At 35.4% G+C, this 23,507-nt stretch overlaps 2 protein-coding genes across 4 annotated transcripts in view; one reads left to right on the top strand and one right to left on the bottom strand.

Annotated features, from left to right (window-relative positions):
* LOC113522448 (uncharacterized) overlaps window positions 1-23,507 on the top strand; it is a 127,251-nt gene that overhangs the window by 80,736 nt on the left and 23,008 nt on the right. The window lies entirely within an intron of this gene.
* LOC128202239 (uncharacterized) lies at window positions 2,669-3,411 on the bottom strand. The gene is made up of 2 exons (XM_052901826.1): window positions 3,158-3,411; window positions 2,669-3,048 (listed from the first exon to the last, which is right to left on the bottom strand). Exons 1-2 carry the CDS (start codon window positions 3,216-3,218, stop codon window positions 2,702-2,704), a joined length of 408 nt encoding a protein of 135 aa, XP_052757786.1. The 5' UTR covers window positions 3,219-3,411; the 3' UTR covers window positions 2,669-2,701.

The raw sequence follows: 23,507 nt of genomic DNA, 5'->3' as shown, positions 1-23,507 counted from the left end.
TATCAGTTATTATTTTTCTCAATTCAGGCTAGATAGCAGGCTAGTGTGTAGAAAATGTTTGATATGTCAATTATTTGTCAATGACAAATTCACATTACTAGATTATATATTCGACACAGTTTATGTAGAAAGTATGCAAGCAGGTTGTATCTGAATTTGGTAGGGTTATACGGCCATATAACATTTTCCATACACTAGTCTGCTATGAATTGACAATTTTATCACTCCTTCTATGTAATTCCTTGTTCTTAGGCTTACACCTAACCTAATTCTTTTCACCTTATTAATGTAATTAATAAATATATTTCAGTTGTGTTTCACTATTTGATCGAGTTATAAAGGAAGGAGATTCTCTATTAAATTTTTTGTGGATAACTGTTTACGCTGCCAATTCGAAACCATTGAAATAAGAATAATTAAAAACGATTAAATCTATAACAATCTGATAATAAGGCGGTGTGTTAAACAGCTATACGTTACTAAGTTCGTGAATAAATGCAGGTGGCTTATAAAAGTTCTTTGTGGCAGTCTACAGAGCAGGTCTATGTTTAGCAGTGGATGATTAAATTAAAAAAAAATATATGTTTAATGAGTTATCACGACGAACATAATTCTTTTTAATAATAGAATGGAAAATATTTATTGCCAGAAAAAGACATAGTTACAACAGAAAGTACAGAAATATTACATATAAGAAGTGTATATAACTCATATTAGGCAAAAGGAACTGGCTCAGCTGATGCTGTGAGTGTCCCAGTGCAATGTATACAGTTGCGCAGCGTTGATTTCCAGCCAGTCCTTCTCTTAGTGAAATAAAACAAAAGTACAATAAATAAAACAAAAATAAAACAAACTGGTACAATATAATTTAATTTGCATAATTTAATTTTTATTGTGTTTTACTTTATATTTACTTTCCTATTGTTGCTATGTTTCACTGATTTTTTTTACTAAAATGTACTGTCGCTAGTCGAGTAAATCAAGTAGTGGGCACTCCATGATTTCTGATTTTTTCATAAACAATAATGAGTACGTTGCTATTGTGGTGATCGAAATACACGTCATACCCATCTTTCGCCTGAGCATACTAGAATTAAATGTGACGAGGGGTGAGCATATGTCACTGGTTGCTTTAGTTTATCACTGTTTTCTATCACCAGAGAGTTCGAAATTTAAATATTTATAAAAAAATAAATAATCTCAAAAGACGATGAAACTGAAAAGTGTCCATTTTAGTGCTCCTAGTCGGGGTGTGACTGCGTTATCTAACATCTGTAGGTACGTACTGGTACGCACCGTTGCACTGTCGGTGAAACAATGTTCAGCCTTGCCAGCCTCCGCTCCTTTAGATTTGTATCTCTAGATATCCACTGCACCTCGTTTCACCCACGACAATTGTTAGTACAAGAATTTATTACACCCCTGCTTGGATTTGTACACGCGAGAAAGAAATATTCAAAAATAGAACTCGGCTGATTAATGTTCTATTGAGTTGAATTGTTTTCATTAAAATAAACTTTACTTTTGCATTTATTAAAATTATGTCATCATTGGTTAAAGATCTTCGTTACTTCTTGACAAATATTTCTAGATTGTAAATGATTTTATTGATGTGAGATCATAGGTTGTGTTTATTATTGTTGTTGTAGTCTTTATAATGTAATTATTTTCGATTATAAATTATTTAATAATAACTATGACAGTATGTACGAATTTGTTTATTGAGAATTTATTTATTTATTGTAAAATTAATTAGCAACTTTTAAAAATAAAATAATAATTTAATAATTGATTATCAAATGAGAACTTTGTATCACATTTTCAAAGCAAATAAAGTATTCTATTCTATTTAATAAGCTTTGAGGTATTATCTTTTTAATGGATGCTAATGGAATGGCAGCCTCGCCTGCGCTAACAGTGTACACTAGTTGGGCACCAGTGAGGGATGATAGGTGAGAATAAAAAGGCAGGCCAGTTAGCTCACCTTGATAAATACACTTGGAATTCAGCCCGATGGTTTTCACGGGACTATGCGGAGGTTCACCTGATAGGGTATATTGCTAGCAATAGGACTAGTAGTCCGCATTACTAACAATCCCTCCCCCCAGCTGAGGTATTTTGGATGTGGCATACTAATAGTTATTACCAGTTTTAATTTTTATGCTTGTTTTGGATGCATTACAAGTAAAAGTGGGCTAACAGGACAATAAACGATGTTTGCACAGATGGCACTTCGATGTTTCGTTTATGGTTGCCAGTTTAGAGGTCTGTATGGATAGATTCTTTTGCCTTTTGTTTAAAAAAAAAAACACGATTTCTTTACGAATTCTAATTTCTCTAATTTTTTTTTGTAATTGATAGGGTTTGTAATTAAAGTTTGTCACGATTGAAATAGTTTTTTTTTTTTTATAAACGGCTGCACTAAATAAAGAATGGTAACACATGAGGGATGGGTATCATATACAGATGGGCAAAGCACCGGGTTTAAACCCGGTGCTTTGGTAAAAACCCAATAAACACCCATAAACTCCCATAATCACCCAAAAAAATAGGTTTTTACGTATTTTTTTGAAAATATGTAAGTAATACCAATAAATTATTTTTATAAATTGTATTGATCAATTCTACAATATTAAATAAAACGTTAACTAATAATATTTCAGGAAATTTTAAAAATCTATATATAATAAAATGAAAGTAATTAATTTTCAGTGTTTTCATGTTGCAGTTGATCAACATGTTGGCCTTTTGCTTCCCGTAGATACTTTAAAATTTCTTCATAACACCTCGTTCGCACACATGGCCGTATATATTTAAATTCTTGAGCCACTAACAGTCCGAAATACTCATTTCTTTTATCCTCTTCTCCATAAATTAAGCATTTAGAACAGTTTGTTTCTTCTTTCAGTAAATTTTCTTTTACTTTATCCTCGTTTTTTTTCTTTGTTGCGACGACGCTGGGTAAATCATCTGGACACTGGGTCTCACTATCGCCAAATATATTTGGAGATCGGCTTCGGCTACGGCTTGGCAGACATTTTTTTCTTTCTACAATTTTAAATTAAATTTATTAGAATAAATGCTTCGAACACACGCGATCTAAGTACCTTTTGTGTTTATTATACCTTACCTACCTAGGTATAAAAAGAGTACTTACGTAGATTTTCTTTTATTAACTGTTTTATACGAAGATCTTGATCTCTCAAATTAGCATCCATTTTACTTCCAGTGATTATCAACTAAATTAATAATCCACAAAGTATTAAATAACGTTTTTATGAAATATTTAGCACAAAAACAATACCCTTTAAATATCGATCGTCAGTAACTGTGGCTGACTTACCTATATTCTAGCAAGCAGGACTGCCAGATGTGAAGGGGAAATCCCCAATAAATTGTTGCATGTGACTGATGATGTGAGCATGTTCGTTTCATAATAAAAATGTTGCCAGGTAACCAAAAAGTCGTATGTTTTTGTGCGAATTACGATCATAATCTTTACGATCGTACATTAAAAAATAGACAAATAATAGTATGAGTACGATTTAAATCGTATATCTGTCAACCCTGCTAGCAAGACAGCGACAAAATCACGTTGCATAACAATGTAGCCCAAGCTTATATCTTATGAAATATACGGAAGAGATACGGACTTAGAAAAAACAGAAATGTTGTTCTTTGTGGAAGTCATTGATGAAATTCTATGTATTTTAGCCCGCAAACTTTCTTCAAACAAAAACAGCGCCATCTAGTATCGAGTTCTGTAATTATCTCTTTGTTTATGGATTTGAAGTAAGACCGCCACGCATGCAATACATTATGACTGGGGATTCCCCTATTCGTCGACGCTGAATATGAGGCGACGACAATCACTGTCAAACGTGTTCACTATTACTCTGACTCTGGTAACGTGACTTCCTGGTAACGTGTTAGGTAGGAAAAGCAGTAAAAAAGTGCATATTAAGGTAGCAGATTTGAAATAATATTTATACTTAACAAGAAATAATTAAAGGTAAGTGGATTTTTGAATGATACAATTATATCATGATCACTTAACAATTTTAACTTAAAATTAGATGTATTATTACAAGCTTTTATTTAGCTTGCGTTATGTAAATAAAAGTATGTAGGTATGTTCGTATGTTGATGCAATTATCCTCAATCCTCAACCGACTGGGATAAAATTTTCCATACACGTTTATTTTGGATGATAGTGCATAGTTAGCTGAGAGTCGTCATTGGATAATAATGGTGGATAGCCTAAGATGTGTACTAGATATTTATTTTTAACATAATATGCGTAAGTACCTAATCGAATTAAAGAAGTTGCTGAGAAAAATACAGAACAATACGATAATAAACTAGCGTCTGCGTTTAATCCTCCGAGGAGATGTAATTTTACAAAGGTTTTTTGTATTTATTTTATTATTTTTTTAATAAATTTATTGTAAATAACAAGAAATAATCATTGTAAAAAAATAGGCACTCTATTGTTGAATTTTCGTCAGACCAACTAATCATCGTTCATTTTTTTAGGTTCAATGGGGAGACCTAAAGATTTACGCATATGGGAGCACTACCGTACTTTACCAAACAAGTCTGTTTCTTGCAAGCTTTGTAATAAGGTCTACAAATTCAGTAATGCTGCCAAAATGCTTCAACATCTTATCACTTGTCCAAAATCTCCAGAAACATTAAAAGACTCTATGAAACTTATAAAAGATAGCTCGTCCAAAACCAAAATGTCTGGACTGTCAGAGATAGAGACAAATGATTCTTTTATAAGCCCCTCGTCGTCTGCTAACACTACAATAAATGCTGAGTTTCAAGACACCGATGATCATATAAAAACAGAATTAGCGAGAGCTATATTTGTAACAGGGACGCCATTATCGATGGTGCAACATCCTTTATGGATACAATTTTTCGAAAAATTGCAACCAAAATTTAAAATACCTTCACGTAAAGCTTTAGCGACAAAATACTTAGATAAAATATATAGAGAAATGCGTTTTGAGTTAAATGAGGAACTAAATGCTTGTAGTTACTTACACCTTCAGTGCGATGGCTGGTCTAATTTAAGAAATGAAGGAATAATAAACTTTCTTATATCAAAACCTCAACCTGCATACGTTAAAAGTTTGAATACAGAAAGTAATCCTCACACTAGTGAATACCTTAGCCAAGAAGTTGAAAAAGTAATGAAAGTGTATGGAGCAAATAAGTTTCTTGTACTTATTATTCTGCATATCAATGATATGTTACAGATAAGTAATATTCATTGCTATGCAGACGACAGTACAGGAGATACATTATATACCGGTCATGCAAAGATCTCGCGGGCACATACCGATGAGTGCCGGAATAGACTTGTGTCTGAAATCGAAACTTCACTCCATCAAGTTTCGATCTGGGGTGAACAAAATCTTGTCCAATTTAACCCCAAAAAGACACAAGTCTGCGCGTTTACCGCAAAAAAGACGCCGTTTGTCGTATCTCCTCACTTTCAGGGCACTTCCCTTGATAAAAAGTCGAGTCTAGGAATTCTGGGCGTTGATATATCTTGCGACGTCCAGTTTTGCGGTCATCTGGAGGAGAAGGCTAAGATAGCTTCCAAAAAGTTAGGAGTACTCAATAGGGTGAGACGATATTTCATGCCAGAACACCGCCTGAAATTATATAAAGCCCAAGTCAGGCCGCATATGGAATACTGTTCTCACCTGTGGGCAGGAGCGCCACAGTACCAACTCCTTCCGTTAGACCGCATTCAAAGTCGGGCGGCTCGAATTATCGATAGTCAACGCCTTACTGTCCGACTCGACCCACTGAAACTGCGCAGAGATGTTGCATCTCTGTGCATCTTCTACCGAATTTATCATGGGGAGTGTTCTGAGGAATTGTTCGGATTGATACCTGCTGCTGATTTTCACCACCGTACAACCCGCCACAAACTAAAGTTTCATCCCAATCATCTGGACGAGTGGCGGTCTTCCACCGTGCGTTTTTCAAGGCACTTTCTTCCACGCACAACCATTCTTTGGAATCAACTTCCAGCAGCAGTATTTCCGAACCGATACGACAACATAACCTTCAAGAAAAGAGTATATTCCTTTTTAAAAGGCCGGCAGCACACCTGCAATGCCGCTGGTGTTGTGGGTGATCATGGGCGGCGGTAGTCACTTACCATCAGGTGAGCCGCATGCTCGTTTGCCCCCTGTGTTGTAAAAAAAAAAAAAAAAAAATTATTGGCGATAACGCTAGAAATATACAAAAGGCATTCGAATTAACAAAACTCAAATATCCACATGTTGTTCCTCTCGGTTGCTGTGCACATATCCTTAACTTGTTGTGCCAAGATATTGTAAAGATACAAGAAGTAACTGTGTTTATTATGCAAGCCATAAATATAATAAAAACTGTTAAAAGGAGTCAACGATTAAGTTCCTTGTTGATAAAATCAAGGCAGGGTGAAGATTCTACACAAACACTAAAATTGCTTTGTGCTACAAGATGGGGAAGTCATGTTACTTCGTTAAAAAGTTTGAAAGCAAATAAGATAGCTTTGCAAATATTAACAGTTAGAGAAGATGTGGTAATTTCAAGAGATATTAAAGATTTAATTCTAAGTGATGATTTCTGGACGAAGACAGGGGAATGTATAAGTATTTTGGAACCAGTCACTGAAAGCATATTTTACTTAGAGAGCGACCAGAATCGTTTGCATCGCACATACATTACATTTAGAGATGTACAAGCTAAGATACGTTTTGCATTAAATGAGATTTCGACATTGAGCGAAGAAAGCAAACAGCAGATTCTAACATCAGTATCTTCAAGATGCAATATGGCAATGAGGCCAATACATTTTGCAGCATATATTCTAGACCCCAGGACTCTAGGAGTCGAACTTACTCAAGAGGAAGAACTTAAGGGTATGGAGTTTATCTACAATTTAAGCCAACACTTAAGTTTGTCAAATGTAATGGCAGATTTGGCGTGTTATAAAGCTAAAGAAAACTTTTGGGCCAGAGGATTTGTATGGAGCTCATTAGATAGCATTGAGCCCCTAATATGGTGGAAAGGTATTTGTGGTTCCACTGAGTTAAGCAAAGTAGCGATTCGTATTCTATCAGCTCCCTGTACTTCGGCAGCCACTGAGCGTTCCTTTAGTATCCAAGGCTACATACATAATAACAAAAGAAATCGACTTACAACTGAAAGAACTGAAAAAATTTCATTCATTTTTTATAACTGGAATCTTAAACATAAAGCTGAATGCGAGGACATTCAGTTTAATGAAGAAAATACCTTAGAAGCTTTCATTGAGCAAGTAAATGAACATAACAGTTTAGACGAAATAGAGCCTATCGAACCTATACAATTCATCGCTTGTAATAACTCTGAATCTGACAGTGATTGACTGTAGTTTTACATTTTACTTTCATCTCTTTCTTAATAAACTCAAAATCAAATTAAAAGTTTTTTATTCTGTAGGCTGCATAATAATATTGTCTATGTCCAGTATAGTGGACGTCTTGCGGCTGAGATGACGATGATGAAGTACAAAATCATAAACACCCAAAAATTTGGGTGTTTATGGGGTTTAAACCAAATAAACCCAAAACACCCGGTTTTTACCCACCAGACTTTAAACCCACCCAGGTGGATTGCCCATCTCTAGTATCATAGTACAGTTTATGACATTCATGATTCTGTTTAAATTTAAAGATGACGGTTACTAATTTTTAATAGGTAGACTTGTTTATTTTTTGAATTCTATAAAAAAATAATATAAATAAGAACTGTAAATAGATAGATAGATAGATACTCTTTATTGTTTCCTCCAAAAGTTTACAATAGTAAACTTATTATAAATATAAATAATTACAAGAAATAATCATTAATAATAGAAATAGAAATAACTATTAGAGCCTGCAGATGGCGACCCTATATTCGGATATTCGTCTAACACTTGTGTAAATGCATCAAGTGGAGTAGGTTGATACGTGACACATTGCCAGTCTATGCAATGTATAAGTATATAAATTTTATAGTACTGGTACAGAATGCCGAATAGTAGCCTACAGTGGGAATGGCAAACATGCTGACAGCCTATCTAAAGGATGTAGGCTGATGAAGCAGATGATGCAGTGTAGTAATAATAATAATAATAATTCTTTATTATCAGGTACTTAGCCCATAGAGGTACAATTGTATTACAACGTGCACGGATAACATATAAAAAAATATAAAAATATAACAATCAAAATATACAAAAAGAAAAACATAAAAATTAAAATATGTAGAAAATTTATAATTTATAAAAAGTAAAAGTAAATAATATAGCAAGAAGCAAGAGAACATTATTTAATGTTCCTGTCTTGGTGCACGGACAACCAATACTTTTGAATGGGACTGTTCAGACACTGGGACAATGTGCTGAGGATTTCATTCTTTGAATTCCGAATGTGAGCCCAGAAATTTGCTACACGATCTCTTATTATAGCGAAGTAATCATTCACCCTGGACTCCGCAAACATGCCCGACGCACTACAGTATTTCGGAAGCCTCATCAAAATGCGGTATGCATTATTATACTGCACTCTAATGCTGTTCCGCGCACTTTTGGTGCAATTTGTCCAAAGCTGACATGTATAGAAACATTGACAAAATGCTCGAAACAATGTCAACTTCACATCTGGACTGCAACGGGCGAACCTTCGCGCGAGCATGTTGCAACGGACGGCCAGGGCCCTTCGTTCTCGTTCCACATCTCCGTCATCGCGAAAATCCTCCGTCACGATATGTCCCAAGTATCTGAACCGACCCACTCTTTCCACTGCAGCGCCGTCTATAAAAACTGGCGGGATCCTCTCCGGTCCTCTCCCAGACCGAAATACCATCATTTGTGTTTTTTTTACATTGTATTTCAGTCCATGACTCGATGCATAACGTTCACAAATTGCTAACAATTTTCTTAGTCCACTGATAGAGGGACTAAGAAGAACCATATCGTCAGCGTAGCTTATACTATTTAAACAAGTAGTTCCAATATGACAGCCTACTTTGGCGCTTCTTAGTTCCCCTATCAGGTCATTTACATATAAATTAAAGAGGTCCGGTGAGGTCAGCCCTCCTTGACGAACTCCGCACTCTAGTCTATACTCACTAGAGGTGGTGCTGCCCCATTTTACAAAATTCGTCTGTCCACAGTACCAAACCCTCAACAGATTAATAATTCTGTTTGGTACAGCCGATAAATTTAGTTTCTCCCACAATAAATCATAATTTACCAGGTCGAAAGCTCGACTTAAGTCTAAAAAACACGCGTAAACTGACGTACTTCTTTCGACATAATAGTGAACGGCCGATTTAAAACAAAATATAGCTGAATCTGTCGAGAGTCCAGGCCTGAAGCCAAACTGCGCATCATCTATTTTCATACTACGCTGCAGTTCTGGTTGAATTAATCTTTCGAGTATCTTACCAATAATTGTACCTAATGATATGGGTCTATAATTGTTAATATTCGAAGGGTCACTAGTTTTATGTTTCTGAATAGGTATCACTACAGTTTTCATTAGATTCTTAGGCAAATAGGCCGAGTTAATACAAATATTATATAAGTCAGACAATACATGAAAAATAATTTCACCCGCATGTGCAATGTGCTCCACACTCAGCCCGTCAAATCCTGGAGATTTACCACGTTTCATTGCCCGAACTACTCGAGCAACATCGTCTGAACTAAAATAAAAAAATTCATTGTCTACATTTTCGTTAACCGTACGCGGGCACACCGCAGCACGACATGAACGAGGTTTCACAAGGAAATGGCGCGAAAATAAGTCAGCAATCGATTTGTGATTGTATTCACCCTGTATACTAGCCGGTATACTTGATCCATAATCAAGCCGTCTCGTGCTTCTCCAAAATTTGCCAAAGTTTTTATTCGCTTGGTGCAAGGCTAATATATTCATTTTAATTTGATCCTCATTATTCTGGCACCACCTCAACTTGTTTTTAAAAGCCTTACGAGTATCAACCATATTTTTATAAATATCGCCCGTCACCGGTCTACCACCTAGCACCCAACAGTCAAAATGAATTTTGGCTGTTTGATGTAAACGTTTTACGTGGTAGTTCCAACCTAATATATGTTTGTTCTTTTTCCGTGCACCTCGACTTACATACTTTATTGCACCATCCTGTAGAATTTGTACTATATTATTATAAAAATTGTCCAATAAAAATAAATGCTTTTTGCAAAAGTGATTATTACAACAGTTGACACATTGACTAGACAATTTAAAATTTTGCAATCTATCATAACAATAGTCAGAGTATAAATGTATTTGCTCAACATTCCTTTCCCCCCAGCGAACACCACACAACACGTCATCTGTATTATCAATTATTATTTTCTTAGCGACAGTACTGAGTTCACACAAAATTATTAGCGGGAGATGGTCCGACCAGTACACACCGTAGTCCACACGAGCCGCCGAGACAGTTTCACGAGCAGCAGCTGTCACCACACAATGGTCCAACCAGCGCCTTGTACCACATCCATCGTTCATATGAGTATAAGTACTATCCTCTAACAACTCTCGATCAACACACACTAGTGACTGTTCTGAGCAGAATGACAGTAGCTCGTTACCAAACCTAGATACAGGATGTGCATTGTAGTCTCCAAGCACGTAAATAGCCTCCGTTTCTGCGTCATTTATTATTGCCTGTACACTTCCCAAACAGTTAGTAAATTCTAGCAAATTCTCTTCCCTTCCCTCATCATATGGTAGATAAACACATATCACGGCAATACTATGCCCATCGACATTAATTTGCACAGCAGCCAGTCTGTCACTAAGGCACTCTATAATAGACACTTTCGAGAAAACAGACGCCACAGCAGTGCAACACCTCCATAGGGTCGGCCTTTCAATAACCCAACGGATGTATCCACAGACGACTTCGCAAAACATCCAAAGTCCCTGTCAATCTCATTCACAAAATTAAGATCATGAGGAAGCAACCATGTTTCCTGCAACGCTAGGATATCAACGCTCTTACACAAATCTCTAATCTGATTAACAGATCTCTTTATCGATCTACAATTAAAAGTAGCCATGGATATAGATATCTTGTTAGATTTATCCATAAAGTGTGTTATTAGAAGCGGTACGAATCACTCGTTCTCGATAACGTCGAAATACCAATCCTACTGGCCAGAAACTAGAATTTAGGAAGGTATTTATTTTATTACTTGATATTTTAACCTTAAAAGAATTAAATGACGTCTCTCGGTTTTGTTTGAGTAGCTCAACATTAAAGCATTCTTCCCCCATATCCTGAATATGAGCCCTTATATTTGACTCCGTAACAGTTTTTGATGCCCTTGAAATATAAATCGAACACTGTGATTCAGCTACTTGAATTTTAGCCGTATTTTCTAAAGTACCACGCATATTAATAAGTTTTTGTTTACGTTTTTTATATTTAACAACAGTGAATTGCTCACTATTGTTGTTCTCAAGAGTCTTATTAGATGTAGGTATTACTATATTTTTCGACATTAACTGCGCAACCACTCCACACTTCCCAGTCATTGCACTCGCAGGCGATATTGTACCATGTATGCGGTGCCGCTTACGAGCGCTTTTCGTTTGACTCGACAGTGTCCGGTGAACAATTCACGATATGTCGGTGTATGAACGGTGTCGGTCACGTCCAGCGTGCCGCCGTGCACCGGCGACGGCACAACGACAGGCGGTAGCGGGCGAAGCTCTGCATTAATACTCCTATTTCTCGTCGGAGTCGTCGGGCTACTATTTATCCTTGTGTCTTTATCTTGCTTATTTATCGTCATTGATAAGTGTAATTCAGTTAACTCGGAGCTAACTTTCGTCTGAAATTCATTTAATTCTGTTCACATCATAGACATATCTTTCAATAGACGAGTCACATCTACATAGTCAAAGGTTACAGACGGTAGGCGACTTAGGTCACGCGCAACGAAAATTGGTTGTTTGTCTGGATCCACTTCTTTAAGCACTGTAATGATATCTTTCACATTTTTCTTCTTCTTGTCGTCGCCCTTTCTGTGAATGTTCCTGGATCCATTTCCACACACAATACAATACATTTTTCCCCGTTTCAATTTCAGAATCTGAATAATTCGAAGCACATATTTGCATGATACTAAGTTCATCCAAAATGTCTATTTTGTTTTGAATAAATGCTAAAAGTTCATTAATTATTATATTATCCGCCATCTCTTAATAATTTAGACCGCGCACTCGTACATTATAAAATGTTATTATTCCGCGTATACAAACAATACGTCTACCTTACTACGAAACGTCTAGCGAACTGACGTATAAGTACAGAAGTAGTATAAGTACAGAATTGGAAGGCTTGAAATTGAAGCGCAAGATAGACAAGGATAAGATTCATGTCTATGACTGATTAAAAAAAAAGTGACGCCAAAATAATAAAAAAATATGCACGGACCATAGATTAAGAATAGTACCTGTACTACTTTATTTACTTTACTAGCTACTACATTATTTAAGAGTCGTTATTGCTCATACATTGAGAAATTGAAAAATTTAAATAGGTTCATGCAATTAAATAGAAACATCAACACAATAAATAAAAAAGTAAATGAATATTTATTATATATCATATAAAATAATATATACAAATAGCATTAAAATTAGAATTTAGAATAAGATTTGTTATCATCCTGCCGCATGAAAGAACTAACTATTTTAGAGTGTAGAATTTGCAAATTCATTGAACTGGTTACACAGAATTTATACAGACGTTTTTTCTTCGAAGAGATGCGGACCCGTTTTTAACTTGATAGCAGACATCATTACCTGTTGTGCAAATATAAATAAGTAGGTATTGACCTTTTTCTGAGTTCTAGCTAAACTTTATTTATAATGAGACATTGAGACCTACTCAACCAGATTCAATGTCGACGCATGTATTATAATTGATAGAGACAACAAATGTTTGTTGGCACGCTTGGCCGTGGGTTGTCAACCGCAATTAGGGTTTGGTGATGTTTTAAGATGTTTGAAGAAGGGATGGGCACTGTTGCCCATCCCTTGTTCATTAAATTTACCCTTTACGATAAACACACCGATTCTATGCCGGGACCACACGGCGATCTACAATATTAATATCTATAAATTGGGGGGAAAGGGATTGTTAGTAATGGAGACTGAGAACCCCATTGTTAGCAATATACCCAACCAGGTCGACCTCTTCGCGGTTCTCCCTGGAAACTATCATGGTTAATTTCTGATGAATTCATCATGATGGGCTAACTGGCCTGTTTTGTAAAGAGTAATTGATAAGTTTCTCATGGGCTCTTCTCAACAGATAACAGCGTCCTGAATCTTGAAGTAGATTTAAAAAAACGATTTGTAGGTACTTATAAACAAGTCTATCGAAATAAAGACGATTTGAATTTAAACTTTAATTCAATTTATATAACAATTCTAACCGCCTACTTTAAAGAACCTGTAGTGTCCGGGCCGTCCGTAATACCGTGTGAATAAAAATACAATTAAATAATCAAACAGCCTTTTTATTTTTCCTAAAAAAAAACGCAATTTAAATTGTTTTACAACCTCACTTAATAATATAATAATTAACCAACAACCAACTTAACTTCGTTCTACCATAGATTAATTATTTCTTCTTGCCATAGATTCAATAATCGTTCGTACCATAGATAAATTACCTGTCTATTATTAAGAGTCGATTACATAATTTTAAATATACATCAGAACCCATCCCAGGATATCCGGCGTGCGAGATGTCGGTCCAAATACATAATGGCGATTATAATAACGGTTAACTAATTATCGTAACATCCTTATATCATTAAAAACCTATAATTAATTTGATGGCCTTCATAGTTCCGTATCTAGTAAGTAGCTTGGTCGATTCAACAAAACAGCAGAGTGACAAAAATAATACTCGGTATTGTACTGTTAATTCAAAATCCTGAAATAAAAAATACAATAGACAAAGCCATTTTCAACTTTTTTTCGTCAATCAATAATTTATAGATTTTTTTTGGATGTGTGAAAATGGTATAGTAACCCCGCCTGCGCTTACGGGAAACGCTGGCGGAGCACCAGTGAAGGGTGATAGATGAGAATGAAAACAGGCCAGTTAGCCCATCATGATGAATTCATCAGGAATTAACCATGATAGTTTCCAGGGAGAACCGCGAGGAAGTCGACCTGGTTGGCTATATTGCTAGCAATGGGATTCTCAGTTTCCATTACCAACAATCCCTTTCCCCCTTGTACATAGGTACTAGGGAGACATGGAATTAAAAGAGTTTGTAGAATTAAAAATATTTGATACTTTTTTTTTAAAGGAATAAAAAAAATGTTTTGTCTTTTGATAATCATGCTAAAGGTAAAGGAGTTAAGGGGCCGCCTGAAAATCAGCGCTATATAGGTACATCTCGCTGGAGCTGTACATATATAGCAACAGCTGAGGCGTCTCCTATTACCAGCAACATTAATTGTTCTTTTTTTCTTTTTGTTGTTTTAATATTTATTTTCTTAATAATGGTAATAAAGGTCATCTATCTATCTATCTATCTATCATATTAAATTGTAGTACTATGTAGTAAGTTACTTTTGATTGGCCGAACATGTGACTACCACTGTGCAAATACATCGATACATATCAACTATCTTGCAAAAAGTGAAAGTAGTTTTAACCAAAAAAGAATGGATGAGGCCGTCAACATTACATCATGTGCAGTGCTTACAAACTTACTTGTATCAATTATTATCATTTAGGACCTTCTCCCAACATTTATAGGGTTTAATTTTGTTTGAATTCGTTCATATTGAATTGATAATAAACATAATATTTTAAGGATCTTATTACACGGCAATAAAGACGATTTTGCATTGTTTTCATCGCACGTATGAATCTGTTGTGTATGGTATGGTTTTTGCAAGAACACTTGCTCTTATCCGTGTCAAGTATAAACGTCTGAAGGCTTATTGACGTATGTGGGTTGTGCGGACAATATGGTTTTACATCATAGTAAGTTAAAGGTGCAAGTTATAGCCTGTTATTTAATTTTAACGTCGCTTTTCAGCTTATTTCGAAAAAGGACGTTCGCAATTTCACAGTATTGTTTCTTGTGGGTTTTTTAATGGATGATAATGAAATTTACCAGAGGGAGACTTTGTACAAAAGTCGATTGCTTGGGTACCTCTGTCCCATTCGTGTTTCAACCGCGAAGCAGTTGTGTTTGCATGGCTGTGTTTCGGTTTGATGGGTGGGATATGGCGTGAATTTACTGGGTACAGAGGAATAACACCTGAGTCCTCAGGAATGGCAATGCATGGGTGGTATCGTGGGCGAACAGTATACTCTGTTATGTCCATGGTACTGCTCATGTCTATAGGCGACGGTTACCACTTTACATCAGGTGGGTCGTCAGCTTGTATGCCATTCTATGTTGTATAAAAAAAAATGAGGAACGCTGCCTTTGCTAATGGTATATGCTGGCGGGGCACTAGTGAGGGACGATAGACGAGAATGAAAAAGGCAGGTTAGTTAGCCTATCGTGATGAATACACTTGGAATTCAGCACGATGGTTTCCAGGAGGAATCACGGGATATCTTGATTGGGTATATTGCTAGAAATAGGGTGCTTAGTCTCTATTACTAACAATCCCTTTCCCCCTGTTTCTTGTGGGTATGTGATGAGATATCTTTGACAACTCTATGAAAAGATTGTATCCCATAAAAAAAACGTAGGCGGCAAACAAGCATACAGCCCGTCTGATGGTATTCTGATTATGAACGCCTGCAACTCTAGGGGTGTCACGTGTTCGTTACCGACTTGAATTAAATTGTGACAACTAAAAATCTAGATAGGTTTAAATTTTAATATGCTCCCCGTTTACTCAATTTGAAAAAGTCACGGACTTCTTGGGTCTTCAGTATGCGTCATTAGTACCATGAATAGGTTGCTAAGCAAGAACAAGCATAATCAAACCAAAATACACACCTACATACAAAATGGTCGGCTTTCCTACATATTATGTAGCTATTACTATTAATTCCACGAAAAGAACGCTTCAAGCAACTTTTAACTTAAACGCTCAAGTTTTAGATGATATTTTGGAATGCATTAAGTGACGCATAATAATACCAATGATGAAATGTTTGGTGGTTCCAGTAATCGTTTAAAGAAATCCGGTTCCAGTACCACTAGATATATCATGGGACTGGCGTCTCAGACCGTTAATCTGTTTTTAGTTTGACCTTTATCCATATATATATATATATATATATATATATATATGCTATCAAAAATATATTATTCTGTGGCAGATATATATATATATATATATATATATATATATATATATATATATATATATATATATATATATATATATATATATATATATATATATATATATATATATATATACACATAAAATATGGTATACATAATTACCTCACCTTTTAAATAAATAAATTAATGCTTACATACATACATACATATCTGTCATGCTTGTCTCCCATTAGGGTAGGCAGAAACAATGGAACGCCAAATGCTTCCATTCAAACAAACCTCTTTTGCTTTGCAGCAATAAATTATTGCACAGCATGTCTCAACCGGTAGACGATGATATTTCTTCCGGATCGAAATGCACAACATTATTTCGTAACATTTGTAAAAAAAATGTCTCATGTGACCATGGACAAATAAATAAGGCATGGAAAAGGTAATTGGATATTGTCACGGCACAGGAAAACGTATTGTAATTAAAAAAAAAATTAAAGATTATTATTAATTAAATTATTATTAATTAAATTGGTTGATGACCTTGTTAGTGTGTTGCTGTTAAAGATATTTTCTTTTTTTGGGGTATTTGCTGTATAAATGGGGGAAATAATTATTAGTGCGGGAATCTACCGGCCCCATAGCTGGCAACATACATATATGCTTCTGAAATCCACGTGTATGAAGTAGCGGGCAAAAAAGCTACAATGTACGAGTAATATTTAATTTAATTTATTATTAAATTTGTTAGTAATGCGCGTACCAGTCCTACTGATAGCAATATATCCTGTCAGGTCGACCTCCTCGTGGTTCCTCCTCGAAACCATGGTGCTGTGCATCATGTATTTATTACGCTGGCCTAATTGACCTGCCTGGGGGGAAAGGGATTGTTAGCAATGGAGTTTCTCGGCCCCATTGATAGCAACATAACTTATTAGGTCGACCTCCACGTGGTTCACCCTGGAAACCATCGCGAACAATTCTTGTTGAATTCGTCACGATGGGCTAACTGACCTACTTCATCCTCACCTATCATCCTTCACTGGTGCCCCACCGGTGTATACCGATAGCGCGGGTGAGGTTACCATTCCATTATCAACCATTAAAAAAAAATGACCTGCCTTTTCATTTTCACCTATTATCTTTCACCAGTGCCCCGCCAGCATACACTGTTAATGCAGGCGGGGTAACCATTCCGTTATCATCCATTAAAACAAAACCCCAACTTATAACTAATAAATTATTGCGTTGGAGTGTACCGATCACATTTCTCACGCAGCATGCTCCGACCGGTAGGTGGCGACATTGCTCCTACGCCGCGTCGGCTCACTGCCGTTGCATTGTTCAGTATATTAATGGCTTACTTAAATATTCATGTTGAACACCACAGTTTTTTTTTATACAACTTAGAATGGCAAACAAGCTTACGGCCCACCTGATGGAAAGTGGTAACCGTCGCCTATAGACATGATCAGTAGCATGCACATAACAGAGTATATTGTTTCGTCTATGATACCCCCCATGTGTTGCCATTCCTGAGGACTCGGGTGTTATTGCTCCGTACCCAGTAAATTCACGCCAGAGTTATACCTAAACATGCCCTATAAAGGTATTGTGCGACTTAAAATTGCGTTCAAAGTATTTATCAGTATTAGCATGTTTATCTTTTTATCCTCAGAATTTCAAGTTTATTTTATTATCAAGTGACTTCAAAATAAAGCAGCTTTTCAATACGGTTGTATTTTTTAAAGTTTGTTACTTCATAATGCCTTCAATTGTTAAATCGATTTGGAAAATTGTTTTTTTTGACAAAAAGGATATACTTACAGATTGGTTTCATAGGAATTATATCAAAATTGAATAACTAGTTTAGTTTTGAAATCAAAATAGTGGGGTTTGCCACTATAGTCGGTTTTCCTTGTGGGACACTAATTTGTTTTATTTAGATTTTCTAATATAAATAAAATAAATTTGTGTTTAAATTTGCTTCTGTCTGCGAAGTAACGTTAAAATGTGAATAAAACTGCCGCATTAGTACTGTATTGACTGGCATAAAGAACGATCCTCAGTCACTTGCATTCACAAATTCCATGCAATTCGAGGACGTCACTGTATCTAGTGGTCTGTAGTGGGGGTCGTCCTACACTACGCTTCCCTGTACGGGATCGTTAATTAAGAAAATTTCTTCCACATCCAATATCAGTTCTTCGAGTTATGTGATCAGCTTATTACCACTATGTACAGTATGCTTACCTTTCGGGCTATGTCGATCACTTCAGTTCTTTTACAGATATCCTCATTTCACGTTTAAATCATATTATATCTATATTATATTGTTTTTTTTTTTACGGTGACTGTACCTACTATATAATGGATAGGTAGGCACATATTACATGTATACAATAGTCTGTGGGTGATGGCATTCCGACCACTATAGTTTTACAAGTGTGTTAATTGAATCAACTCAACCTGTTCAAGGGCGGTTTTAAAATGTAGATATGCATGGTCTTAGACGCCAATCGACTTTAGAATTTATATCGTTCATTTTTAGTTCCAAATTGCATTAACATTTTGTAATAAGTATTTTTTTAAATAACGAAAAATGACTAAAATAGCGCCGGAACAACTTTAATGTTCTGTACTTCGGTTAACAAACGATTTAAAAAAATATATGAAAATTTTTAAATCGCCTGAAATTTAAAAGAAAGAAAATGAAAATTTGTATAATTTGAAAGGTACAAATTCATCATTCCATCATTTCAACCGTTACTGTTGAGGGGGACCGAGAGGGAGACTTGACAAAAGTCAATTGCTTGGGTACCACTGTCCCGTTCGTGTTTCAAACGTGAAGCAGTTGTGTTTGCATGGCTGTGTTTCGGTTTGAAGGGTGGGATATGGCGTGAATTTACAGGGTACAGAGGAATAACACCTGAGTCCTCAGGAATGGCAACGCATAGGGGGTATCATGGGCGAAACAGTATACTCTGTTATGTCCACGGTACTGCTCATGTCTATAGGCGACGGTTACCACTTTCCATCAGGTGGGCCGTCAGCTTGTTTGCCATTCTAAGGTGTATATAAAAAAAATAATATATATATAAAAGATGTGTTAACTCGTCACCAGTCAGCAAAGTGTTAATTATGTAATTAAATTGTGGTAGAATTTTGTTTAAAACAATTAATTTATTCATTAAAGAAAACAAACCGCACATTCGTTAAAATATGACATTGAATTAAAATTTTTGAATGTAGCAGGATATTATAACCTTTTTGCTTATGAACAAAATGTATAAATATTTCTCAGCAGCGCTAACCGATAAAAACTCACTTGTTGTCGTACCAAGAATCGGAAAAAACCTTCAGAACAATGTAAAAAACGTGTTTAGGTTATGAATGCAACTTTGAATGGCAAATAAGCTGACGGTTCACCTGATGAAAAGTGATAACTGCTGACTATAAATTGTAAACATGAATAATGCTATGGAGAAACGGAAAAGTGTCATAAACTGCAAAGAAATGACGTCCATGGTATCCCCTTATGTTGTTATTCCTGAGAACTAAGATATTATGCTCCCATATTTTGTAATTTTATTGTCTTAATACACCATATCAGCCTGTAAGTGCTGACTATACGCCCCCCCAATTGGGGTGGGGGGAAAGGGATTGTTAGCAATGGAGTTTGACAGCCTCATTGCTAGCAATGTACGCTATTAGGTCGACCTCCACGTGGTTCCCCCTGGAAACAATCGTGAACAATTCTTGTTGAATTCGTCACGATGGGCTTACTGACCTGTTTCCTCCTCATCTATCATTCTTCACTGGTACCCCGCCACTGTATACCGAGAGCGCGGGTGGGGATACCATTTCATTATCACCCAAAATACAAATCCCTATTGGGGTTTTGTCAGTAGTTTTTACACTTGGCAGGCTGGTTGGCAACCGCAGTTAGGCTTTGGTGGTGTTTTAAAAGGGATGCTGCTACACATCCATTGACCATTAAATTTCCTTAGTCGCCTCTTGCGATATTATTCATTTCATTGTCTTAATAAGGTTCTATGAAAATATCATATAGCTTAGCTTTAACGTAATGTTTGCGCTTAACGCATGCGCAGAATTAAAAAAAAAAAAATACAAATTAAATAATTATGTTCACGATTATAATTCTAGTTTGAGTTTGTATTCTTCAAGTAAACATATTAAACTTTACCTAAACAATTATAGTAAATATTATTTTATTGTTTAATAAGTTTTTATCCGCGACTTCGTCCGCGTGACCGATAGACATTCACTGACCGGGGTAAAAATTCTTCTCCATCCTATATTATATATGTATTGCAAACTTCATAGTAATATGTTAAGCCGTTATGACTCAATAAAGTAACAAACAAACACAATGTCATATTTATAATATTAGTAGGAATGTATATAGTTTTAGTAACAGACTATTTATTTAAATTAAGGCTGTATCGCATTCGCAGATATAATCTTTAGAGGAAATTTGCACGAAACGTGTTCAAGATTCGTGCTGTATTTTTCGGATATCAGCATGATCATATAAAAATAACTCTGCACTGGGTGCCAAGTTCAATGTCCTGGCGTACGTTATGTATAAATTCAACGTTTTATTTGTCCATAAATTCGGCAGTAAAACGCATTTTGAGAAATGTCATTTGGTGAGTTTTTGCTCAACGTCCGATATAAAAGTGCGCGGACATAGGTGGCGGGAATGGCCATTTTGTAAAGAATTAAATACGAGACGAACATTTATTTAATTTTTTATTTGAATCTACAACAAAAAATACCATAATACAATAAATTTGAAGGTATAGAAATTGTTGAAAATAGGGAACAAAAACATAATTATGTCTTATTAAGTTTTTAACTAATGACGTATTTTAATGTTATTGTTGTGCCATAAGAAAGGGGGAAAAATGTTGTTGTTGTTGTAAAATTCGTTCAAATTAGATAGGCAAAGAGCATAGCTTATACAGCCCAGAATTAAGCTTTTATTAGTTGCTTATAAATGGTAAGATAATTAATTTAGCCGTATTTAAATGTCGAATTTTAAATATTTTGAACGTCGTAGACAAAGAATGCTAGATAGCTTAATCTATAATTAATATGTTTGTTTTTGTTCGTATCATTATGTATTATAGGTACTTCTAAGTTGTTTTCTGTCCAATAAAGCCTTTCTTTTTTTCATCCTATTTCAAAAAGAAGGAAGTTTTTGGTTGTATTTTTTTATGTCACCCTCCCTTAGTAGATTTTTACGACATCGACAGGAATTGAAGGGGTGATCTATTCTCCGCCGGGACCACACGGTAAAAAAATCTATTATTGCGTACGAATGCTGGCAATTGAGAAAATCTTTATTTAAAAATAAGAGCAACTGAATTATTTAATATTGGATACCATATCTCGGTCAATATATATCGAGCACTTAGTTCACCTTAAAAAAAAAAAAGAAACTAATGTAAAAGCGATCGCAGCTATATTCCGACAGCGGGGGCGTAGTTGCAATACGATCGTATCGGTAATGTTACAAAATTGTAATAATTCCACAAAGCAAGACTTACAAGGACTTATTATATGTGCAGTTTTATACTTTTTTGCCTGATATTTCGCGTGCGTGATTTTCAGAAGTAGAAAAACCAATAAAATAGACTATAATATATATGGTGTATCCAGATTTTTTTTTTATTTATTCATAAATAATCCTGAGTCCTCAGGAATGGGAACGCATGGGGTGACCAAATTAAATATTTTTTTTTAAAATATTATACCGATATCGATGAATTTTTTATTGGACCACTCTGAAAGGATATACTTTTACATTGGTCACATAAAAATTATTAAAACAGTTTGATTACATATTAGACTGACTACCAGAGGGAGACTTTGTATGAAATTTGTTTGCTTGGGCACCTCTGTCTATTCGTGTTTCCACCATGATGCACTTGTGTTTGCATGGCTGTATTCCGGTTTGAAGGGTAGGATATGACAGTTAATTTACAGGGTACAGAGGAATAACACCTGAGTCCTCAGGAATGGCAACGCATAGGGGGTATCATGGGTGAAACAGTATACTCTGCTCATGTCTATAGGCGACGGTTACCGCTTTCCATAAGGTGGGCCGTCAATTTGTTTGTCATTCTAAGTTGCATAAAAAAAGACTGATTTCGTACTTAAACGAGATAACAGATTGTTATCTAGATATACTGTCAGAGATTACTTAATATTTGCTAGACTGCACAAACCAACCTTGACTGGTGAAAGGTTAGGTGGCCGCTTGGAACGCAGCTGGCTGTATATGTGGATATCCTTGCTCAGAGTTCCAGTTTTGCGACAGACATAGATAATGACTATCTCATATATTGACTGACTGCGCATGTCATAGATTAAGAATAATACATGCCGTGGAAATCATAGATAGAAACGTAACACAGAGGCGGACCAAAAACTAGTAATTCATCTGAGAAAAAATCAATCATATTTAGTGTGCGTGTAATTTAAATGTGTAAAGTTCTGTATTTGCAAGGAATTGAAGTAGAATAAGTTATTATTTGCCGTGTGGTCGTGGTATAAAATGGCCCACCCCTTCCTTTCTCATGGGTGTCGTAAGAGGCGATTAAGGGAACTTCCCTTAGTCGCATCGTAAAACACCAAAAATCTAACTGCAGTTATTCACGTAAATTAAGACACTCGATTAAAAATACTAGCAGGCAAATCGAGGTTAGAAATAATGTCTACATATTATTTAGGTTTGGGAAAATTTTTTTTTTATTATATCTTGTAAACTGATACTCGATTCGGATGTCTATTGAATTATTAATAACAATTGTTAATATATGAATAAGATTTAAAATATTAGTTTAAATAAATATTACACCAGTCACAATATTCTTCGTAGAAAGCATCACAACGTCTTTTCGAGTTTTCTTTAAGAGGTGGAAAGTCACGAGTTTTTCTTGCAATTTCTAAGAGCGGTTTTCACCGTTTACGGCGACTAGAAACTGTATTTGAAGAAACGTTGTACGCAAGAACTATTTGTTGATAGTAGACTTATAAAATAGTTAATGTTTATGTTTTATTAGGTATTTGTTTAGTATTTTATTTAAAAAAATATATATAAATAAATGGTTAAGAACAG

This window comes from Galleria mellonella, unplaced genomic scaffold (assembly GCF_026898425.1).
Source record: "Galleria mellonella isolate WM207_F2 unplaced genomic scaffold, CSIRO_AGI_GalMel_v1 utg803, whole genome shotgun sequence".
NCBI classification, from domain to species: domain Eukaryota; kingdom Metazoa; phylum Arthropoda; class Insecta; order Lepidoptera; family Pyralidae; genus Galleria; species Galleria mellonella.
Note: the sequence above shows the minus strand (reverse complement) of the source record. Positions and strands in the feature narration are given on the sequence as shown.